Genomic DNA, 22,754 nt, shown 5'->3' on the forward strand with positions numbered 1-22,754 from the left:
TCCATTGATGGGAAAGTCTGCTCCCCATCCATTTTCTATGACCTTCAGTCTCCTTCACTCCGAAGGAAACAGACTTATCCTATTCCAGCTCTCCTCATAACTGCAAAAGTTTTGGTCCAGGCAGTATTCTGGTAAAACTATTCTGTGTATCATTTTCAACTTCCTTCCCATTCCCACAGCACCACAACATCCATGGAGTACAAACACAAATGGAAAGAAATTGAAAGTCAGCTCCATCATGGGCACTAGCCTCCCGAGTATCCAGGACATCTTCAAAGAGCGATGCCTCAGAAAAGTGGCATCCATCAGTAAGAATCCCCATCACCCAGGACCTGCCCTCTTCTCATCATTACCAGAGGGGAGATACAGGAGCCTCAACAATTCAAGAAGAGCTTCTTCCCCTCTGCCACCCAATTTCTGAACGGACATTGAGCCCATGAACACTACCTCACTACTTCTTTATTTTTATTTTTGCACTTCTTATTTAACTATTTAATGTACTTACTGTAATTCACATTTTTCCCCTCTGATGTATTGCATTGTGTTGCTGCTGCAAAGACAGCAGATTTTTTTACAAAATATGCCAGTGATATTAAACCCAATTCAGATGCTGTTGCTCTAGATTGGAACCTAAAGGTATGAGCAATCAGCAACAATCTGAAGGAACTCAGCAGGTCAAGCAGCCTTGGGGGGTGGGGAGAGAGAGAGAGGAATTGTCAACTACTTTGGTTGAAACCCCATCCACTCCTCTGGTGCTCTCCACTTGGTTAACTTCTCCCTTCCTGTCTTGCTCGCCCTCCCCAATTCTACTACATACTCCCAATATTTCCCTCATCCTCTCCATCCTGATGGTGGGTTTAGACACCAAGCCCACAGATGTTGGTTAACCTAAGTTTAAGACTTTCTTCCCAGATGGGTCACTGGTTTAATGTACCAAGCAAATGCTGTCACTTACAAAAGCTGTAACACTCCCTTCACTTTTGCAGTGGAGAGATAACCTTGAGTGAGGTGAGACCAATGGTAGACAATGGAAGTATTGCAGGAAACGCCCAGCAGCTCAGTCAGCATTTCAAGAAAGGACCATGTGGGAATTGTTAACTGCTTAACTTCCTGGATGGGGAGCAAAGATTCTGCCATCTTTCTGCATTTACGATGTTTACAGCTTTGTTGCACTGCATTTCAAATGGCAAATGCTGAGAAAATGCAAGACCTGAAACCTGGAGGGTCAACCTGTCATATCTGTGGCTCGGTGAAGAGCAGATTCACAAGGGAAGGCTGTGGTTTAGAACTTATTCCAGAGGCTTCAGCACAAAAAGCCACTTCAATGCAGCACCACAGGAGCAAACATGTAGGGTGAGGGATTTGGGGAGGGGCATGGATGGAGGTGGTGGGGTGCAAATACATTTCTACCAAAGGAGGCGTAAGGCACCTCCAACTAGCCTGCAGGTCATCCTTAGGCACATAGCACCTACTTAGCCCATCTTCCCCCAATCAGGGGCATGTGAAGCCACGGGGGGGGGGGGGCATATAATGGATGGTCATTAGGAGCAGCTGGTGCATATCACAAGTCCTGGTTATGCAACCACTGACGCCAGGCAGACAGCCTCTGAAGGGTATTGATAATGGGTGGGGTCACCCGTCTTGTACAAACTCAAACCACTTCTGCAGAAAGATTTGCCAATGGACACCATGATTGTCCATGTCATACGACATGGCACAGAATGATGAGGGGGGTCGGAACAGAGGCAAGTCAAAATGTAAGAACTTCATACTTTTACTTTCATTGCAAAAAAATTCTCACATGCATATGAAGGATGTAAGTAATAAAGTCAATTCAATTCACTGCATCTGGCAGAAGTAAATAAGGAGAATGACGCCCATAAAGACGTACTTCAATTTGTCCTAACCAATAGCAGAAACCCTCCAGCCACCATAGAGAATTTCAAAGATAATCAGATTGGCCACATTCATAATCTTAAATTAATCGTGAAAGAAAATTTGATTAACTACAGTTAAAAGACATTGAAGAAGCTGAATGGTTGTAGATAATCAAATTATTGTTTAAAGCTTTGAAGTCCTTTCAAGCATTCATTAGTGTAACTTTGCATGCACAGTGGTTCCAGAAAGTTTGTAAACCCTGTAGATTTGTCTCTATTTCTTCATAAATATGACCTAAAATGTGATCAGATCTTCTCACTAGTCCTAAAACTAAATAGAGATTTAGTGAATATCACAAAAAAACCCTTTATCTACTTGTTCATTTATTGAGAAAAATTATCCAATATTACATGTACTTGTTGGAAAACGTATGTGAACCTTTGCTTTCAGTAACTGGTGTGACCCCCGTGTACAACAATAACTTTAACCAAACGTTTCTGGTAACTGTTGATAAGTCCTGCACATCGGCTTGGAGGAATCTTCGGCCATTCCTCCTTACAAAACTGCTTCAACTCCGGGATTCTGGCAGGCTTCTTTGCATGAACTGCTTGCTTCAGGCCCTTCCACAACATTTCTATTGGATTAAGGGTATGACTTTAACTCCGCCATTTGAAAACGCAAGTTTTCTTCTTTTTAAACCATTCTGTTGTTGATTTACTCATCTTTTGGATCATTGCCTTGTTGCATTATCCAACTTCTATTAAGCTTCAAGTGATGGACTGCTACCCTGACATTCTCCCGTAAAATGTCTTGATACAATTTTGAATTCATTGTTCCCTCCACGACTGTCCAGTCCCTGAGGCATCAAAGCAACCCCAAGCCATGATGCTCCTTCCACCATGCTTCACAGTTGGGATGAGGTTTTGGTGTTGGTGTACAGTGCCCGTTTTCCTCTAAACATAGCAAATGGCATTTCTGCCAAAAAGTTCAACTTTTGTCACATCTGTCCACAGCACATTGTCCCAGAAGCATGGTGGAACATCCAGGTGGTCTTTTGCAAATTTGAGACGTGCAGCAATGTTTTTTTTTTTGAGAGCTGGTTTCCTCCAGTGCCCTTTCATGGACATCATTCTTGCTCAGTGTTTTTCTTGCAGAGGACACATGAACAGAGACCTTAGCAAGTTCCAGAGATTTCTGCAGGTCTTTTGCTGTTACCTGTGGGTTCTTTTTCACCTTCTTCAGCATTATGATCTTTGGAGGATGCCCACTCCTAGGGAGAGTAGCAACAGTACTGAGTTTCCTCCATCTGTGGACAATTTCTCTTAGTGTGGACTGATGAACACCCTGGTCTTTCAAAATGCTCTTGTAGCCTTTTCCAGCTTCATGCATCTCTACAATTCTTCTAAGCCCTTTGAAAGTTGGTTTGATTGAGGCATGGTGCATCAATCAAACAGAATTTCTTGAGAAAAGCAGGCTATGTTAATAACCTAACTTTGTGTGTCTTTTAATAGGACAGGACACCTCTACAACCCACACCTCCAATCTTACCTCATTGATTGGAACATCTGACTCCAAATAGCTTTTGTAGAAGGCATTACCCCAGAGGTTCACGTACTTTTTCCAACAAATGCATTTGATATTGGATCATTTTCTCAAAAAAATAAATGAATAAGTATGACTTCTGTGTTGTTTGTGTTCTCTTTATCTAGTTTTAGGAGTTGTGTGATGATCTGATTTATTTTAGGTCATATTTATCCAGAAATAAAGTTTTACAGAATTCACAAACTTTCTAGCATCACTGTGCAGTGAGATAAATGAAAAGTACAGGCCAGGAAGCTAAACACACTTCAGAATTACTGAAGCAGCTGCACGCAGATTATACCTGTGGTAGTTATGTCTGCATTAACTAGCGACAAACAAGGCTGAAAGGAGGCGCAATTGTATGGTCTGTGAAAATCCTGAAGATCTTAGCCTTGGGTAGATTTGGTGCATTCAAATCAATATTCTCGGTTACCAAAGTTAAAGCAACTTGAAGTGGGGTTAATGTTTTGGGTCAATGATCTTTCAGGACTGACCTGAAATGGTAAGTGATCCTGTCCAAGCTGCAGAATATGATTTTATTTCAGATTTCCAGCATATGCAGAATTTTAAGTTTCTAGAATGGAAATTACCAACATTTGAAAGGCGATAAAATTACATAGGCCAGACCCACAGCAGGAAAAGTACCATACAGTACAAAATACAAGGGTGAACTTTTAACAGTTTAACATTATTGGGGAAAAATACACATTCAATACAAAATACGTTTACGGTATGATTTCTTTAAAATCAGAGTACCCAGAAGACTTTGCATTAATATTCTGATCCTTATTTTAATCAGCGTTAGCTATTTAAGTTAGCACATATACAAAAATACAATTTGGACTAAATTTATGCCTAGGAATCAGCTGCATTTAAACAATAAAGATCTTTCTGCAAAAGCACCATAGACCCAAAAAGCATTCTGAAATGGCTTCACTTTAACCAGCTTTGTCAGTGACGTTTGTTTCTCTATGGTGATGGCCACGTTTTTCAGCTGCTGAGCTTAGGCCACACTAAATAAATACTAACTGATTGCCATGGATTTGGTTCCCCCCCCCCCCCCCAAAAAAAAACTCCAAAGGCTATATAGTAATAAAAATTGAAAACCAAAACCCTGCAACAGCTAGAAATCTGAAATAAATACTGTACACGATTCTGGAAGTACCCTGGAGGTCGATATGCATTTTATGGGAGGGAATTAACATCTCAGCTCAGAGTGTGAACTGGCTGAGAGACAGCACTGGTTTGATAATTAGCAATACTCTATTCTGTTCAGAGATACAGTGCAGAATAGGCTCTTCCGGCCCACTGCCCTGATTTAACCCTGATCTAATCACGGGACAATTTACAATGATCAATTAATCTACCCGGTATATCTTTTTTGGACTGTGGGAGGAAGCAGGAACACCTGGAGTAAACCCACGCGGTCACTGGGAGAACGCACAAATTTCCTAGAGGACGCAGGGACTGAACTCTGACGCCCCGAGATGTTACAGCTGTTATGAAATAACTTCAGTTCTTCTTTTAATCCGATGTTTCTTGTGCATCTTGTCACCAGTTTTTAAATGGCTCTGTGCAGATGTGTGCGCTTTGGAATTTTGAAGTCCAATGTGAAAGCTTTTAACAGCTAAAATGTTAACTGCTACGTCACAGGAGGTGGCCATTTGTCTATCAAGTTCACACTAGCTCCCAGCAGAGAAACCTCTCCAGTCCAATCCCTCCAATTGTGTAGCCCACTGGCTCACAGACCAACTTCCTTTTGATAAGGTTTTTATGATTTCCCTTCACCAGGAGTAACCTTAGAGCAGCAGGTTAGTCGGTCAGCACTTTGGGAACTGGAGTAGCCAGGGAAATCCACAGGGTCACACTGAGAACTTGCAGATTGCACAGGCAGCATCAGGGAACATGACTGAACTCGAGTCACTGGATCACAACCTACTGTATATCTTGAGCAACATTCACATCTTAAACCACTAATGATCACTTACATTCCCTTCCAAATATATTAACAATATTTTTCTCAGATTGTTTCATAGCAGACCATATGGGCCATCAGTGCTGGCTCACAGACAGGCAGACATTAAATCCTATTCCAAGGCTTGTTAGTTTTGCTGCAATGTAGTTATTATAGTAATGGATAACCTATAAATTTGTTTTGATCCACAATCACAGTGCAAACATTTAAATGTTTTATTGTGTAAAATAATACATTTACCACAGGCTGCATCAACCCAAGTTACCAGGCTCGAGTGATATTGGATGTTTAAACTGCTGGTTCCAAAGCGTTTGCTTCTACTACACCAAGTGGAAATACAAAATCATTCTGAAGATTACTGTACTGCCCCCACACCTATGAACTCACTTTCAAGAACTATACATCTCATGTTGTCAATATTTATTACTTAATTTTTTTTTGTACTTGTAGAGTTTCTTGTCTATTGCACTTTGGTCATTCATCTGCCCTGTTGGGCGAGGTCTATCATTGATTCCTCTGTGTTTCTTGTCTGTGATCCCCACAAGAAAGTGATTCTCAGGGTTGTACATGGTGACACACATGTACGTTGATAATAAATCCACTTTGAACTTGGAAGGCTATGGTGACAAGCAAACTTACTACTTCTCAAAAATAATCAGAAAAAAAAGTAGAGTCAATAGGAAATAAAATCTTATGTGTCAAGTTGTTAGGATCTGGAACGCAGTGTTTTAAATGGTGAAAGCAGATTCAATGGCAACTTTTAATATGGAACTAGGCAAGCACTTGGAGGCAAAAATTCCTGACTCCGGGAAAAAGAGTGCAGAGGTTGATGATTTGACTGTTCCCTGAATGATCCTGGAAATGAAATGGTTAAGGTTTGACGAGTGTTTGATGGCCCTGTGCCTGTACTTGCTGGAGTGGGGGAGAATGGGGGAGATTCATTGAAAGCTGTTGAATATTGAGAAGAGGTTTCACTAAACCCGCAAGTCCTGTTGAAGGGTCTCAGCCCAAAACGTCGACTGTACTTTTTCCCCCAGAGATGCTGCCTGGTCTGCTGAGTTCCTCCAGCTTTTTGTGTGTGTGGCTTAAATACTGAAAAGCCTACATACAGTGTTTCTGAAAGTGAAGTTCAAGATCTGGAGGACACAACCTCAGAATAGCAGGATGTCCCTTTAAAAGAGAGCTAAGGAGGAGTTTCTTTAGCCAAAGGATGGTGAACCTGTGCAAATTCATTGCCACAGGCCGAATCATTGGGTAAATTTAAAGCAGAGGTTGATAGGCTCTTGATTAGTAAGGGCATTAGAAAGTGGGGGAATGGGGGTGGAGAGGGATAATCATCAAGTCATGGAATGGTGGAACAGTCTTGATGAGATGAATGGCCTGACTCTCCCATGTTGTATGGACTAGAGAACCAGCACAAGCATGTTGGACACATTGTGTTCAGGCTCTTCTTATGATAGTTTGGTAACTTGTGTTTTACACCTTTTACTTAACTAAAAAGAAATCCAAAACTTCTACTGAATGCGCATTTAACATGCTATTTGCATGAAAGGAATCATTTGGATTGGTAAAGTAGAAACAATCATACGTTTCCTCGAGTGAAGAGAACTATGCAACATTAATGGTATGACTATTGTAGCCTTAAATACAATTTGCATGCTCATTTCTGTTTTCAAATCAGTAGTGTCAGAATGCATTTTGCCCTTCACCAGTTCCGTGTCAACTCTTCCTGTCACCATTGTGACAGATGGCAGCAACAGACAGTGAAAGCACGGAGCTGTTTTTAAACTCCTGCTTGCTCTGGGCCCAGGCAAAGCTTTCAGACATTACTTCCTTCCAGCAAATTCCCAGGCTTTGCTCAGAGTGCTGTGTTAGGATTCCCTAATCCATTCTGGCCTAGGAGGAAGTTGTCAATCATCTTATTGTGCATTTGCCAATTCTGTCTCTTTCCCAAACAAAATGATGTTTACAAGCTGTGTCAGCCGGCTCTGTGGCTCGGGCCAAAGCTAAATGATTTGTACATTCTCTACCGCATCAAAGGAAGAGGGACAATTTTTTGTTTGGAATTGCAAACTACAATATCCCCATAACTTCATGCAGACTGGTGAAGGCAACCTTCCTCTGTTTTGTGGAAGAAAGTGATATTGCGCAATTATCTTCAACTGCTGAAAAAAGCCGAGCCGACTCAGAGTGAGTGTGCGTGAGAGAAGGAAAGCACACCCACAGACATACAGCACATTGAGTTATACGTCCACAACCATATGCTGTGTGTATTTCTGCATAATAAGAACCAAGCCTGCTTTCTTTTTGCTCAAGTCAACCACAAGCCCTGGCAATCAACTGTGCCATATTTCAACACATAGTCAAAACACAGAAGGCCATAATCAAGCAACTAAACAAACATATTTATTTTGGAACACAGCAGGCCAGGCAGCATCTATAAGGAGAACCACTGTCGATGTTTCGGGCTGAGACCCTTTGTCAGTTAGTCCTGACGAAGGGTCTCGGCCCGAAACGTCGACAGCGCTTCTCCCTATAGATGCTGCCTGGCCTGCTGTGTTCCACCAGCATTTTGTGTGTGTTGTTTGCATTTCCAGCATCTGCAGATTTCCTCGTGTTTGATATTTATTTTGGTTAGCTTTTTGTGAATCTTTATGAAATTTAGGATAGTGGGAATAAAACTTGTTTAATCACAATTGTTCAAAATAATCTTGACTATTCCTTTTAAAATATCAACCAAAAACCTGAGAGAGAAACACAAGTAGGGGTAAGGGCATCTCTGTTTTGTACTGTGGGGGGGGGACACAGATCAGTGACTGTCAGTCATCATCATCATGATTGCCTACACCAGGGGTCGGCAACGTTTACCACTAAAAGAGCCAATATGGACCCATTTCCCACAGAAAAGAAAACACTGGGAGCCACAAAATGAAATAACACTGCATACAACGGGTTTTTTTTGCCTTTATGCTATGTATAAACAAACTATAATGTGTTGCATTTTTGAAATTGATGAACTCCTGCAGAGAAAACGAAATTACATTTCTGCATGCAACAAAAACATTTTGAACTCCGAAAAAAAGACGTTGGGTTGAAGGTTACTACATAGGTAGCCTACCTTGGATCGAAGAATTAAAAGAAAGCGCGCACTGGCGGGTGTCAGGCATTGGCTGTGGTGATGTATATTAATAGCGATAAAAAACACGTTGTAGCGGTGTAGCGCTACACGCAGCACTAAAATAAAGACTGCAGTCAAAGGTAACTTTATTCGAACTAAACAGCCTTGCTTTTAAGCCTCCCTCAACCCAGCCCCCATGGACGCAGATGCTGCAAAAGACGCGTACTCACAAACCCCCGTAGGCTATCTCCCTTAGCCGGAATGCTGGCTAATTGTGAGGAAATGTGTCGTCACACTTAGATTGTACAAGATCACCATAATCTTCAAATTTAGAATTACATTTCAAAAGCTAACAAACTAACATAAAATACATTTTAATTAAATACTGACCAATTATTTCCCAAAGCCACAGGGAGCCGCAGCACAGAGGTGAAAGAGCCACAAATGGCTCGGGAGCCGCAGGTTGCCGACCCCCGGCCTACACCATTGTCTACCGGGCATCAGTGGTCGCATAACCAGGACTTGCGATCTGCACCAGCTGTTCATATGACCATCCACTACCTGCGCTCATGGCTTCATGTAACCCTGGTTTTGGTGGGGGTTGGGGGGGGGGGGGGGCAGGTGCTACACATTACCTCAGGGTGACCTGCTGGCTAATGGAGGAAAGAAACTCCTTACATCTCTTTTGGTGGAGACAAATCTCCACTCTGCTATCTAAATATTTGTCAATGTGAATTTCAGGGTCACCAAGCTGCCATGTCTATACTGGGAATGGATTTTGGACACAGGACTCAAAAGTAACCATGCACCGTAACAGTCTCATAAATCTGTAATGTATCCAAGATGGTATTAAAATGAAAAGCAAAAGAAGCAGAAATATGTCATGTAACATCAAGTCTATTCACCTTCTACTTTCCTTTAATGAAAATTATTTTGAAACTGTGCGGGGCCTTTTCACAATTTACATAACTGGCACTATTCTGATATGAGGTGAGTACATTTGAAGACAAAAATTAAAAGTGCCTTACATACGTATCAAGGCAGATGGTCTCCATCTATGGGAAAGAAGCCACCTAACGCAGTCCCAACTGGCAGTAACAGGTCAGAAGACCACAGGTCATGACTCTTGCCCAAATACAAGTGTTATTCAATGGTGTGACCTTCGAGTCTTCATCACTCTTTTAATCTGCAAGTCCCAGACTTTTACCACTCTTTGGGCAAATTATCTTCCCACTCAGCCCATCTTCCCTCAATTACCACTATCAAATGCTTCAAATCTGTGCCACCACCACCTCCCCCGCCCCCCCCCCCCCCGGCCTTTAAGCCCTTGACCCTTTTTGCCAAGACCTCTCAATGAAATCCTTTAACTTCGTTTGCTCCAAGTAAAGCAATCATAGCTTATTCAATCTTACCCCCAGGGTGAAATTTCCAAGTCTCGGCAACACGTTCATACATTTTCCTTGCACCCTCCTTCCTGTACTGCTCCGATTAGACTGGATGTGGTTTGTAACCTGTGGTCTAACTGGTGCTGTAAACAGTTCCAGCATATTCTTCCTGTTCTTGTATTGTCTCTACCAAAAACATCCCACATGCCCTTTTCAATCTGAATGATCTGTGCTGCCCCTGATAGACAAGTAGACATCTCCAAGGTAGCCCTGTTCCTCTCATAAACTGCACAGCTCTTTACCTTGCTGCAAGTACCCCCCAAAATACCCCCTTTTTAAAAAAGTCAAATTACCTGTGCCATTTTCTCACCTCACTAAACCATTTACTTTCTGCAGCCCAAAGCTTTTCTCCTCACCATCAACCAAGTGGCCAATATTTATTCAATGGCATCCTGTACCTACATTTTGTATCTTGATACAAGAAAGCTCAAATTATTTCATGTGTGATTCTACTTCCTGTACAAACACCAAACACACCCACCCTTCCGATTCACTGTCACTCAGCCCATTTTGGATCAATGGCCTTTTAATTTTGATCAGCCTGCCAAATATTAGTTTGTCTAAGCTTTGCCAAAACTGGCACATGGGCGCCATGGAGTCTTGGTAGATTAGATTCAAAATTGATCTGACTGTAGAAGACAAAGGGTAGCGGTGGATGGGCGTCATTCTGACGAGAGATCTGAAACAAACAGTGTTCCCTCAAGGAGGAGTGCTGGACCTCTGGTCTTTGTGATCTAATAACTAATAGATATCTAATATCTAATAACGAAAATGCAGATGGACCATCAGTAAATTTGAAATGGATAGCAAGGATTCAGCAGGAAATAGACCACAGAAATGGCATATGGAGCTTAATCCAGACAAGCACAAGACGTTGCACATTGGAAGGTTAACTACAAGAGAAAAGTGTACAGTAACTAGCAGGATCCCTAAGATTTACACAGTGGTACCTCGGGGTCAAGCCCACAGCTGCCTGAAAGTGACAACACAAGATGATATAGTGGCAAAGGTGTGCCTGGCTTCAGATGGGGTGCTGACTATAAAATTCAGGATCTCACAATGCAGTTGCACAAAACTTTTGATGAGGCTAAATTTGGTACACTGAGTGCAGTTCTGGATGCTACATTACAAAAATGAATGGGGAGATTTTGGAAAGGACATAGAAGAGGTTCACGAAGATATTGCCTGGATTACCTGTCAGAAGAGATTGAACACACCTGGATTTTTTATCCCCTTGGAGCATCAGAAGCTGAGGGGATGACCTGACAAAAGTATACAAAATTTTCAGAGGCAGAGATAGGGTGATGGTCTGCTTCAGAAGGAGAAAATGTCAAATATTAGAGAGCACAAGTTTAAGGTGTGGGGAGGGGGAGGGGGAGGGGGAGGGTGGTGAGGCAAGTCAGCCTGGAACACACTGCCTAAAGTGGTGGAAGCAGATACCACAATGACCTGTAAGGGACATTTCGGCAGATATGAGCAGACAGGGAGTGGAGGAATATAGACCACATGCAGACTGATGGAATTAGTTTAAATCGGCAGACAGATATTGTAGGCTGCAGGGACGGTCCCTGCACTGTACAGTTCTATTAAAATCCATGTACACTATATCTAATGCACTGTCCTTTCCACTTACTGTGCCTCAGAAAACTATTAGTTAGACAATGCCTTCCTTTAAATCGGAGGTTCCCACCTGGGGTCTACAGACCCCTTGGTTAATGGTAGGTGTCCATGGCATAGATGCCCGCTTTAAATTCATGCCGATTGTCCTTGACAAATGTGTGCCCAAGTCATTCCAATAATATACCACTACCAAATTTAACAGAACATGCCTACCGTTCTGGTTTGTTTTTACAAACATTAATCATGATCAGCCTTCCCATTGTATGCTATTGCTGCTGTGGCAGAGCCTGTGACATGATGGCCAATGTTTAAAATTCCCTCACTTGCTTTCGACAGACTAGATATTTCATATGGCATGGAAATTAACCCCCCCTTTCAAAAGATGCTAACTCTCTTACTACTTACCCCTTTTATCATGGCTTAGCCCACGCAGTATTTCAATTTTTCCCTCAACAACAGTGGCATCAAACCTCCTCTTTCGTGAAGATGGCCATGAGGTATTCATTAGAACACTTTCCCACATCCTCCACCTCCACACAGAAGATTGTGTTTTTGCTTTCTAATTGTCCCTCATCTTTCATCTCACCCATGATGCACTAACAAAATATCTTTGGATAATCTTTGATTTTACTTGCCATTATTTTTCCATAACCCTACTAGGCTTTCTTAATATTCTTTTCAATTCCACTTCCACACTAACCACACCTGCAAGGCTTTCTGCTGTACCAACATGGGTTTCCTTTCATTCTTGAACCATACCTCATTAAACCGTGACAATCCCGCCTTTTCCTTCGTGGCAAGATTAATTCCTCAAATCTCCTTAAATGTCTCCAATGGCTTTCAGTCCAATTTGCCTTCAGGAGCTTTATCCATCCCACATTTGCTAAATCACTTTTCAACCATATAAAACCAGCCTATTCCCAATTTTTTCCATGACTAGGTTAAATTTAACCAAATTATGCTCCCCTACTGATATTCCTAATGCCTGCCCAACTTCATTCCCCAGAAATAATCTCGATGTGTAAATTCATCCTACCTTTTGAGCTCTTTAATACAAAAAACTCATCTGAATGCAGCCTAGAGAGCTTGCCTGCCACCATTACATATCTTATTCCTCAGCACTTGTGAGATACACGTCTACCTATCTGCTCCCAGTGCATAATTATCTGTAGTATACATCCTGCAATGCATTTAACTTTAAAAATTTAATCCACAAAGCTGCATTTGATGAGTCACCCCTTTTCACATGCGGTTTCTTGACCAATATTTGACAACTCCTTCAGCTTCCATGTTGCTTCTTTCATTACACCAGACTATCCTGGAACCAAGAACATGAAACTGTCATTCATGTACCTCTTTAAACCATGACTGATTTATCAAAATATATGTGAGTGTATGCATGGATCTGTTGTATTATACTCATTATATATGGATTATACTTGAATGGCATGCACCCTTCCCTTCAGTTACTCCACCATCTCAACCTCCACTAATTCTCTGCTTTCGATTTCCTCTGAATCCGTGTCCAACTTTGTACTCGAATGCCAAGCAGGTTTAAGCCCACCCCAAACCTGGACTATAACGACATGGGTCACGTTTTACAACCCATTTGTCCTGGGGAAATTCCACTCTCCCAGAACTATTCCAAACATCTCTAAGATTTAACACTGTTGCACCATCATTCTACTCACACATTCTGCTGAACTATTTTCCATTTCTACGAAATAAGTCTTTAAGGACCTTAAAGGAATTAGAACCCTAGACTCCTTCATCTTTCTCTTGTTTCCTTAAGATATATCTGCATCATATTTTCTTTAGCCTACTGATGTTTATATCCAGGAGATTGAGCAAAACTGCATTCTCTTTCTGCTTTCAGAATGTGCTGCAGCTGCTCAGGGATCCACAAACAATCTCATTAAATACAAAAACCCACATTAAAAAGTGGTCATCATGACAAAATTACTTAGATATACAGCGGACAAGCTACAATAAAACACCTGGCAAATAATCACTGAATCGACGGGTACAGGAAAACAGAAAGGAATACATATTCTGCCTTGGTGCATGTGTTAGGAAATCTAATCAAAATACTCGGTCAAAAAAAATGGTTTAGTGAAGTTTGTAGAATGCGAAACAGGAAGTGGGGAGGCCACGAGTTTAAAGCAGGGAGTTTTTAAGCAAGCTGGGACGACACTATGGAAAAGCCTGTTCCCAGAAGCAAGCAAGGGCAAGCTGTGATGCAGCTAGTGTCAGAAAGTAATTGTATACAAGACCATGTGAACTTGGAGGAGGCAGGCAGAGGGCTGGCCAAGGACAAAGAGGAACCAAAGCATGAGGATTTGGGGGAATAAACAAAAAACTGCTGGAACAGAGACTGAACATAAACTTGGCAAAATCTGGTGCAAAGTTGAAGATGGGCAACTGACTTTGAGTAGGTTAGTACATAGGGAAGATATACAAGGCTTTGCACAAGAGCAACCCCAATACGAGGCGAGAGATCAGAACACAAGGATAGTGATTGAAGTCCGGGTGCAGGCTGCTCTGTAGAGGTGGAAGGAAATGGCAGGTCAAATGTACGATTTCTAACTGTGCTCAGATAAAGAGGGAGTAGGAGCGAGCTCACCAACAAAATTTCAATGACATCAGGCTTTCTAGTGGTTATTTAAAGAAAAAGCTGCTTTTAGGACCAAACAGGAAATACTCAGAAAATCTAAACAAGGAACGAAAATGTAAAAGCATTGGTGGAATGCTGGATCATGGGGAGGCAACTGCACAACGTCCAGTTATTCACTCCGGGAGAGAGCAGGGTTGATTGCTGGGCCTCCTTTGGATCTCTTTCAACAGCAGCACAAGCAACAAACAGCAAGTGAAAGAGTAAAGATTAGACAAAGAACTGAACTGACAGGATAAAACATTAGCAGGAACAGTTTATAAAAGCGAAGCTGTTGATTTGAAAGCATCGGAGAAACATTTCATAATTACCATCTGTAGTCAAATAATACTTTCACAGCCAGCTGCAGTACTGAATGTTAAAAGTTCCAGTGTTGAAGTCAACCATGCCTTCATTGCTGAAGAATATGAATTTATAGAGGAAATGCCACAGAGCATTTCACTTCAATAACTGGTGATTATGTAGCAGCCACACTATTAATTCCAAATGACAGCTTGAATAGATGTGGGAGTATATATAGTTTTGTTTAGTCATGATAATACATCAGCCATGCACCCTTCTTGCCCTCGAGCTCCAAATCTACATCGGTATTGCTGCCGTCCGCAATTATGCAGCTCCATACAAGCATTTTTTTTATATATAAAGAAGGGTCACTTCCTTTCCTCCTTCAGCCACATTCATCAGTCAGTACCGACAGAGTGAAAGCAACTGTTTCTTTGACCCTTCAATGTACCACTGGGCTATGGGTGCAATGTAAAACAAAATAAGCTACGCCAGTTAGTGTTAGTCTGGGTGGGTGGGTGAGCAGGTGAGTGCGTGTGAGAAAAATGGAAGTCTCTCTTTTTTAAAAAGCATAAAAATTCAAACATTCCTGAACAGTTTACAACTAACGGGGGGGGGGGGGGGCTAGGTGAAATACTGAGTGTGCCTCCTCTTAACCACTGCTCCAATAAATCACGTTGGCAGGTGGTCGGGAAGCAGCTGCTAATGATAGTTTGACTGAAGAGCACAGGAAATGACCTTTTAACCCAACCTCCTGTTACTCCCCTTGTAGACTGGTGACAAAAGATTGTAAGTGAATGAAATGCCAAGACTCAGAGCAATCTGGTAAACATGCACCGGGACACGAGCCTCACCCAGTAGTTATGAAGGAATAATGTTAAAAGTTTAACTCTACAAGCAAGGCTTTATGAGCGATCTTCCACTACAGGATTAAGCAAACTAACTACATTTACAATAGGAAAAAGATCCACGCCAGATAGAAAATGGTTGAAGGCTGTGTACAAATTACATTCAATTACACAAGTTACACCTCAATTCTTAAATGTAATCTGAATGAAAATACAGATGCCCATCAGTTTTTGATATGCACCTTACAGTCTGCAATGGAGCTCCTCAGGAAAATGAATTCAGAAAATTTAAACTAACTTTTTTAAAAAATCGATCCATCTTGCAGGAAGCAGGGAAGCCTTACATGCAGTGCAGAGGTGTCCGACAGCACAGCCACGACATGCACCAGGTGGCAGGTGTGAAGAATGCACTGCTGAAGTAATAAAGGTATTATCAACTTTTAAGACACTGAGGCAAGCTTGTGAAAGTGGTGAAGGAAAAGATTACGAGGAACCGTTGAAGTGAAATTCTACAAAAGCCCTTGTGGCTTAAAACAAGGAACATAAAACAAACAGCTTTATGGGGCTGAGATGCTTCTGGAAAACACAATCTGCCTGTTGTGCAGCATGCACACGGACCCCGAACTGAAACTAACCCATTGCCTATTCAAAATAAACTATATTTTACTCACTTTTCACATTAAGAAAGCTGATAACGCTTTGTTACCACTGACTTCAACGGTGCGTAGGAAGGCATTTGCACAAGTATATGAGACAAGATAGACACGTTGAGAGGAATACCAGGGTTGCTGTGTTCAGGCCTTCTGAAAGAAGGCTACTCCCAGCAGTTACATTTGCAAGAGGCACTCAAAAGTCATTCTTAAAAGGTTCGATCAATTAATGTTTTGGCAACAGTCTGGATCAGGATGTGTGGATTTTAAGACGTGACATTCACAGTTACGAGCCTTTAAGCAACAAAGCGCTTCCCAAATTCTCTCCAAGTCAACTCATTTCTTTATCCACCCTGCTAAAGGCATTGCATTTTTTACAGCTCATCTGAAGTACCCAAACTCTCTAAACACAAGAGAATATAACACAACTTTGTGTAACTGGTCAGTGTTGCATATAACTCTTTTGAGTATTAGCATTATTTGGACAGGACTTTAACCATACCAGCTAGCAAGGCCAATATATGCTTTGAAAAATGGTCCCGACAACTAAATGCTTAACAGGAACTGAAGCTGCTTTCTGATAACACTAAGTCATAACAATCCAGAGAAGCAATACCAAAGAGGATCTGACTACAAGTATTACGTGGAATTAAATCTCAATTCAAGTATGGAATTGACTTGCATTATGTTGAATGAATTTCATTTTGAATTTTCGTGTTCCTCAAAATATTTTCAGTTACTATTTTTAGGATTACTCAGTAACTTGCGATTTAGTTCATATGCACATTCTACAGATGAATCGTAGAAAGTATCATGACTGGTTGCATCATGGTCTGGTACGATAATTCAAATGTACAAGAATATCCCCCACCACCACTGGTAGTATCTATAGGAGACATTGCTCAAGGCAGGTTTCCCGCCATCCAGGCCTCGGCATCTCTTCACAGCTACCATCACTCAGTCATTTGGTCTTGAACCAATTGGCACAACCCTAATCACTACAGTTAGCAGTGTTGTGACCATTTTCATGCCTTTGCACTTAAATTGACTTTTTTTGTTCAAATTGTGTTCTTTTATTAAAACTATAAAATTCATGTTTATTTTATGCTTTTCTACTGAATTCTGCTCTATGCCTGTGGAACTGTGGCAAGCACGTTTTTTATTGCATCTGCGCATAGATTACTCGTACACATGACATTAAACTATTGCGGTGTTGCACCTTAAACGCCTTTACAGGGATTTACAAAATCATGAGTCTAGGGTAGGTGGATTGTCACAGTCTCTCATTTTAGGGGAATCTACTAGCTTACGATTTAAAGACTCAAGGGGCAGGTTAGTCCACACAGAGTGTGCTGGGTATATGGAACAAACTGCCAGAGGCAGATACGTTCAAAAGACATTTAGAGCGGTACGAGGATGGGCAAGGCTTAGAGGCACAGACAGCAGTGGCATTTCAGCCTAGTGTTTAGCCTCATGCGTTATAGCACCAGCAACCTAGGTTTAATTCCTGCCGCTGTCTGCCAGCGGTTTGTTCGTTCTCCCAGTGACTGCTCGAGTTTCTTCCCACAGTCCAAAGACACACAGGTTACCGCACATAGACGTAATTAGACCACGCAGGCTCATTGGGCAGGAAGGGCCTGTTACTGTGCTGCATCTGTAAATAAACATAATTTTGGCCAAACACGCACAAATGAGACGAGTTCCAGTGGGCACATTGGTTGCATAGTTAAGTTGGGCTGAAGATCCTGTTCTGCTCCATATCCGTCTATGACTCTAAAATGTTCAATAAATCTTAATCCCCCAAGACCAGCATCTTTTCCAATTTACTTTTTTTGTTTATAGATCCTCTCATCACAATTAGTTCTAGGCAGACTTTAGCTGACACAGCATACTTCAAAATTTACAGTATTCTGTGACTATAAATTCACAGCCAAGAGAGAACACATTAAAATTATTCTGCTAGAAGCAGCCTGCTAAAAGAGATTATTTTACTGATTTTTATTAGTCATAATGCATGATACCTTTGATCTCTATGGATGGACATTCTGTTTCATAAGGATGCATGCATCCGGAATTCAACTTTAAATAAACAGCAAGCCACACATCCGCTGTGTAACTCGTTTACTCATTGTGAAAAGCTATTATTCACATGGTATGAAGACAGACAAACATCAAAAGTTGTACTGATGAGAGGTGGAGAACTTATCCACTCCTGTTTAAAAACCAACAAGGCAGCAACTCATTTGAATGACCAACTTTCACAAGTCAACTTTCAAAGATATCTTAACATTCACATTATGTTCAGAGAAGACTCATGATGATAAACTAATTCTTGTCTCCACAATGATAGAAGCCATTCAGAGAGTTCAACATTAGATCCACCAGTCAACACTGGATTGAAGAGCTAAAGAGTGTAACTATAAACATCCAACTCAGAGCTGAACTTCTGTCTTTTATCCATAGATGCCAAAAGATTTGGTGCTTCTCAAATCTGTCACAGGTTTCAGTTGCTATCAAAACCTTGATAATGCTTTTTCACATTTCTCAATCCCAGGAAACACCAAGAACATCTGCTGTACTACAAGGTGTTCTGTCTTAAGGTATCCTGAACACTTCCAAGCAGATAATTCCATTAACTTCAATTTTAAATGATAAAGACCATGCAGCAAGTTATTACAACTGTGGAAAAGTAGCCAATCTGTACTTACTGTAAAAACATCATCGTCACCAACCTCCACTTCATTCTGAATTGTTGAAGATGATGTGGTTGATCCTAGTATTGTTGGGGAAGGGGATGTGCATTAAAATAGATAAAAGAAAAAAATAAGTACAAGACTCTCGAACAAGTTCCCTTCCAAGCAATAAACATTATTAGAAATATTTCAGTCAAGTAGTAGAGAGCACGCGTCAAGGCCTGTCAGACATCTGAAAGCCTCGAGATTCCAAACCTAGTCGTGTGAGCCAGCAACAGAACTAAATGGAAAATTGTCAGGAAGTCATTACAACCCAGATGATCTACTAATGTCCAAGCAAGGAATGCAATTAATTCTATTCAGTTTAGATCTACAGGTTGGAAAGTTGTTTCGTGCTCCCAGAAGTTGTTGTACAAACATTAAGATAGAAACAAAACAAACTGCTTGGCCACAACTACGAAATGTCCAGCCAAATTCTCCTTCCAATATCCTCTTAAATCTGAAGAAGTTTCTGAAATGAGAGCAACTTCCGGGCATGTATCTACCTCCTAGAACTACTTGCTAAGTGACTAGCAGTACCAGTGGAAACACTGTTCATGTCTGCACAATAAGTCATCACACAGCCTCACGTCCAAGAGAAGAAACCCAACTGTTTATTCTACCCTGATGGTGTGAAATAATTCAGGAACTTTACACAGTGCCCCATGAAGTCTAACAGAAGTTAGACAACAGTATAGCTTCTATTCCTTCCCCCACCCCAAGATACATCATTTGGGGGAAAAAAATTCAAGTTTTTGCCTCTGACAGTCAACTGGGATAGAGGATGAGTTCTTCTCTTTCAGATTAGATGCTTCTAGTGGCTGATGGAATCAACATAGTGTCCCAGACTCTACGATCCCAGGGGATGGTTCATGGGCAGGTTGGGAAGATAATATGGGAGGTGATGTATTCCTTCTGCTTGTATCGCTGGTCATCTATGTACTCTTTAAGGCTCCCATGATCTGGAATGTTGCCTCTCCCATTTTCAGGAATCATGGAGGGGGAGTTCCCTCGTCAGTGGGGAAGCTACATTTTCTCCGAGGAGGTCTTAAAAATCTCTTGAATCCTTTCCCTCAGTTCACCTGATAACCCTTTGCCTGACAAAGCCTGGTTCAGATGTCAGTTTCAGATTTCTGGTTTTGGGCATTTGGAGGGCACAGCTCACCTGTTGGAGCTGAAGGATTTTAATTATGGCCTGGGAGAGGATGCTGACATTGGTCTGTTTATCACTCCAACACTTTGAAGTAGATGCAGAAGGGAAGGTATCACTGCTAATAAAATATGGGACTGGTGCTGGATTTGATATTTTGATCCTCAGCCATTATCTGTTGGTCGAACGCCCTGGTGACAAAATGGATAGAGGCACAGGGGCTGAGCTCAGCCCCAGAGATGGCAAGGCTTGAGATGGACTTAGATGGGTGTAAAAGTACTGATTGAATTTTGATATTTCAAGATTCAAAAACATTAAAAACCTTAAATATTTAAAAATGATAAGAATTATCAACGACTGCCACAAAAGCCACATACTTTTGCACCGCCTGCAATCTCAGTTGAGATTTCAGATCATGATGCAGAGGTAATCTGGCAAAACTGGGCTCTGCCCCTGTACCCTGTTGTGGAATAGCTTTCTAAATCTGCAAGTGCTGAACTTCTGCATGTGTCATGCAGAAGTCCAAGACTTAAAGCTTACATTTGGGATGACAGTCAACAAGATGTTACTCATGACATTGGAAAAGTAACAAATTAGTACCTTCCGTCAGATCCTCAATTGCTTTCCTCACTCCTCGATCAAACGCTCGCGCATCAGCAGGACTGTGAAACGTAAGTCCAAACTTTCTGTTGTCAACCATCCAATGGTGAAACGTGGGTGTCGGTTTAGTATACACCAGGTCTTTCTTCAAGAAACATTCCAGTACAATCTTATAAAAGAAAATAGGAGGACAATTACAGTCACAATAGAAAAAAACTCTGCAGTGCCAAAAGAACAAAGACGGAAACAAATCTACTTTCATTTTACTGCCCGATTCCAACAATCTGAATGCTTCATCTGACTTACCATGCTAAAAAATTGTCTCTTTTTACAAAGGTGATATCGGTGCCACATACTGTGATGCTGGAGTCAGCAGTTCATGTACAACAGGTTTAGTCAAGATGTACAGTTGCAAGAAAAAGTTTGTGAGCCCTTCACAGTTACCTGGTTTCTGCATTAACCACTCAAAATGTGGTCTGATTTTCATCTAAGTTACAGTAATAGACATACACAATCTGCTTAAACCAATAACACACAGACAACTGTACTTCTCATCAATACTGTGTATAGCATTTAAACTATCACAATCTGGGTTCAAAAAAGTACAGTCAGCCCTCCTTATTTGCGGTGGATCGATTCCGAGACCCCCCCGCAGATACCAAGAATCGCAGATGCTCAAGTCCCTTATTTAACCTGAATCAGTCCGGTGGTCTTTAGGAGCCAGCAAATCCTGGACTTTATTTAACATGTTCAGAGCGGTGGGCATTAGGACCCAGTGTAGCTCTGAATCTGTGGCGTTTCAGTTCATGAAAATAATCACAATCGCGATTGAAAATAAGGTGGAAGTAATAAAGTGATCGGAAAGAGGTGAAACGCCATCGGTCATTGGAAAAGTGTTAGGCTACAGTCGGTCAACAATCGGAACAATTTTAATGGAGCTCGTGGAAGGCCCTGCCCTGATGAAAGCTATGATTGTTACTAAGCAGCGTAGTGGTTTAATTATTGGGTTTTGGGGTTTTGATCCTCCACATCAACCTGCCACAGTGGAGAGTGCACTTGATAGCGATCTGTCACTGGATCAAACTCGGGAACTTCCCGAGCCCGGCGCTGAAACATACGTTCTTAAGTGTTCTATATATACAGAAAGGTAAAATATATACTATGTATGAATGCAAACGTTTGACTAACTGACGCTAAATAATACCGGATGTACCTGTTTCGACTTACTTAGTAAGAGAACTTCTGATTTTTTTCGATCCCGATCCATGATAACCCACGCCCATCTCCCGTATACTTTAAGTCATCTCTAGATCACTTATAACAGCTAATACAATGTAAATGCTATGTAAAACAGTTGTTAATACTGCATTGTTTAGGGATCAATAACAAGAAAAAAGTCTGTACATGCTCGAACAACGAGTGCTGGAAGAGTACTTCCGGGTTTTCGCGATTCGTCGTTGGTCGAATTCGCGGATAAGGAGGACTGACTGTATGTGAACCTCTGGGGTAATGCCTTCTACAAAAGCTGTTTGAGTCAGGTGTTCCAGTCAATGAGATGAGATTGGAGGTGTGGGTTGTAGAGGTGCCCTGCCCTATAAAGACACAAAGTCAGGTTGCTGATGGAGCCTGTGCTTCTCAGGTAGGATCTCCTTATGTGCACCATGTCTCAATCAAAACAACTTTCAAATGACCTTTGAAGAATTGTAGAGATGCACAAGGCTGGAAAAGGCTACAGAAGCATTTCTAAAGACCCGCATGCACACTAAGAGAAAATTGTCTCCAAATGGAGGAAACTCAGTACAGTTGCTACTCTCCATAAGAGTAGGTGTCCTGCAAAGATCACAACAAGAGCACAACCTGCAATGCTGAACGAGGTGAAAAAGAACCCAAGAGTAACAGCAAAAGTCCTGCAGTAATCTCTAGAACTTGCTAAAGTCTCTGTTCACGTGACCACCATAGGCAATACACTGAACAAGAATGGTGTTCAAGGAAGGACACCATTGCTATTCAAAAAAACGACATCACTGCATGCCACAAGTTTGCCAAGAACACCTGGATGTTCCACAATGCTTATGGGACAATGTTCTGTGGACAGTTGAACTTTTTGGTAGGAAATGTACATTGCTCGTTTGAGGAAAAAGGACACTGCACACCAACATAAAACCTCATCCCAACTGTAAAGCATGGTGGAAGAAGCATCATGG

General features: G+C 41.5%; 1 protein-coding gene across 1 annotated transcript in view; it reads right to left on the bottom strand.

The window, feature by feature from the left end:
• The window catches only part of spred2b (sprouty related EVH1 domain containing 2b), a 129,802-nt gene that overhangs the window by 38,040 nt on the left and 69,008 nt on the right, over window positions 1-22,754 (bottom strand). The window contains exons 4-5 of the mRNA XM_059986162.1: window positions 20,551-20,719; window positions 18,777-18,841 (exon numbers count right to left, since the gene is read on the bottom strand). Of these exons, the coding sequence (XP_059842145.1) occupies window positions 18,777-18,841; window positions 20,551-20,719 (234 nt within the window). The remainder of the gene's footprint in view (window positions 1-18,776; window positions 18,842-20,550; window positions 20,720-22,754) is intronic.

This window comes from Hypanus sabinus, chromosome 12 (assembly GCF_030144855.1).
Source record: "Hypanus sabinus isolate sHypSab1 chromosome 12, sHypSab1.hap1, whole genome shotgun sequence".
Classification (NCBI taxonomy): Eukaryota; Metazoa; Chordata; class Chondrichthyes; order Myliobatiformes; family Dasyatidae; genus Hypanus; species Hypanus sabinus.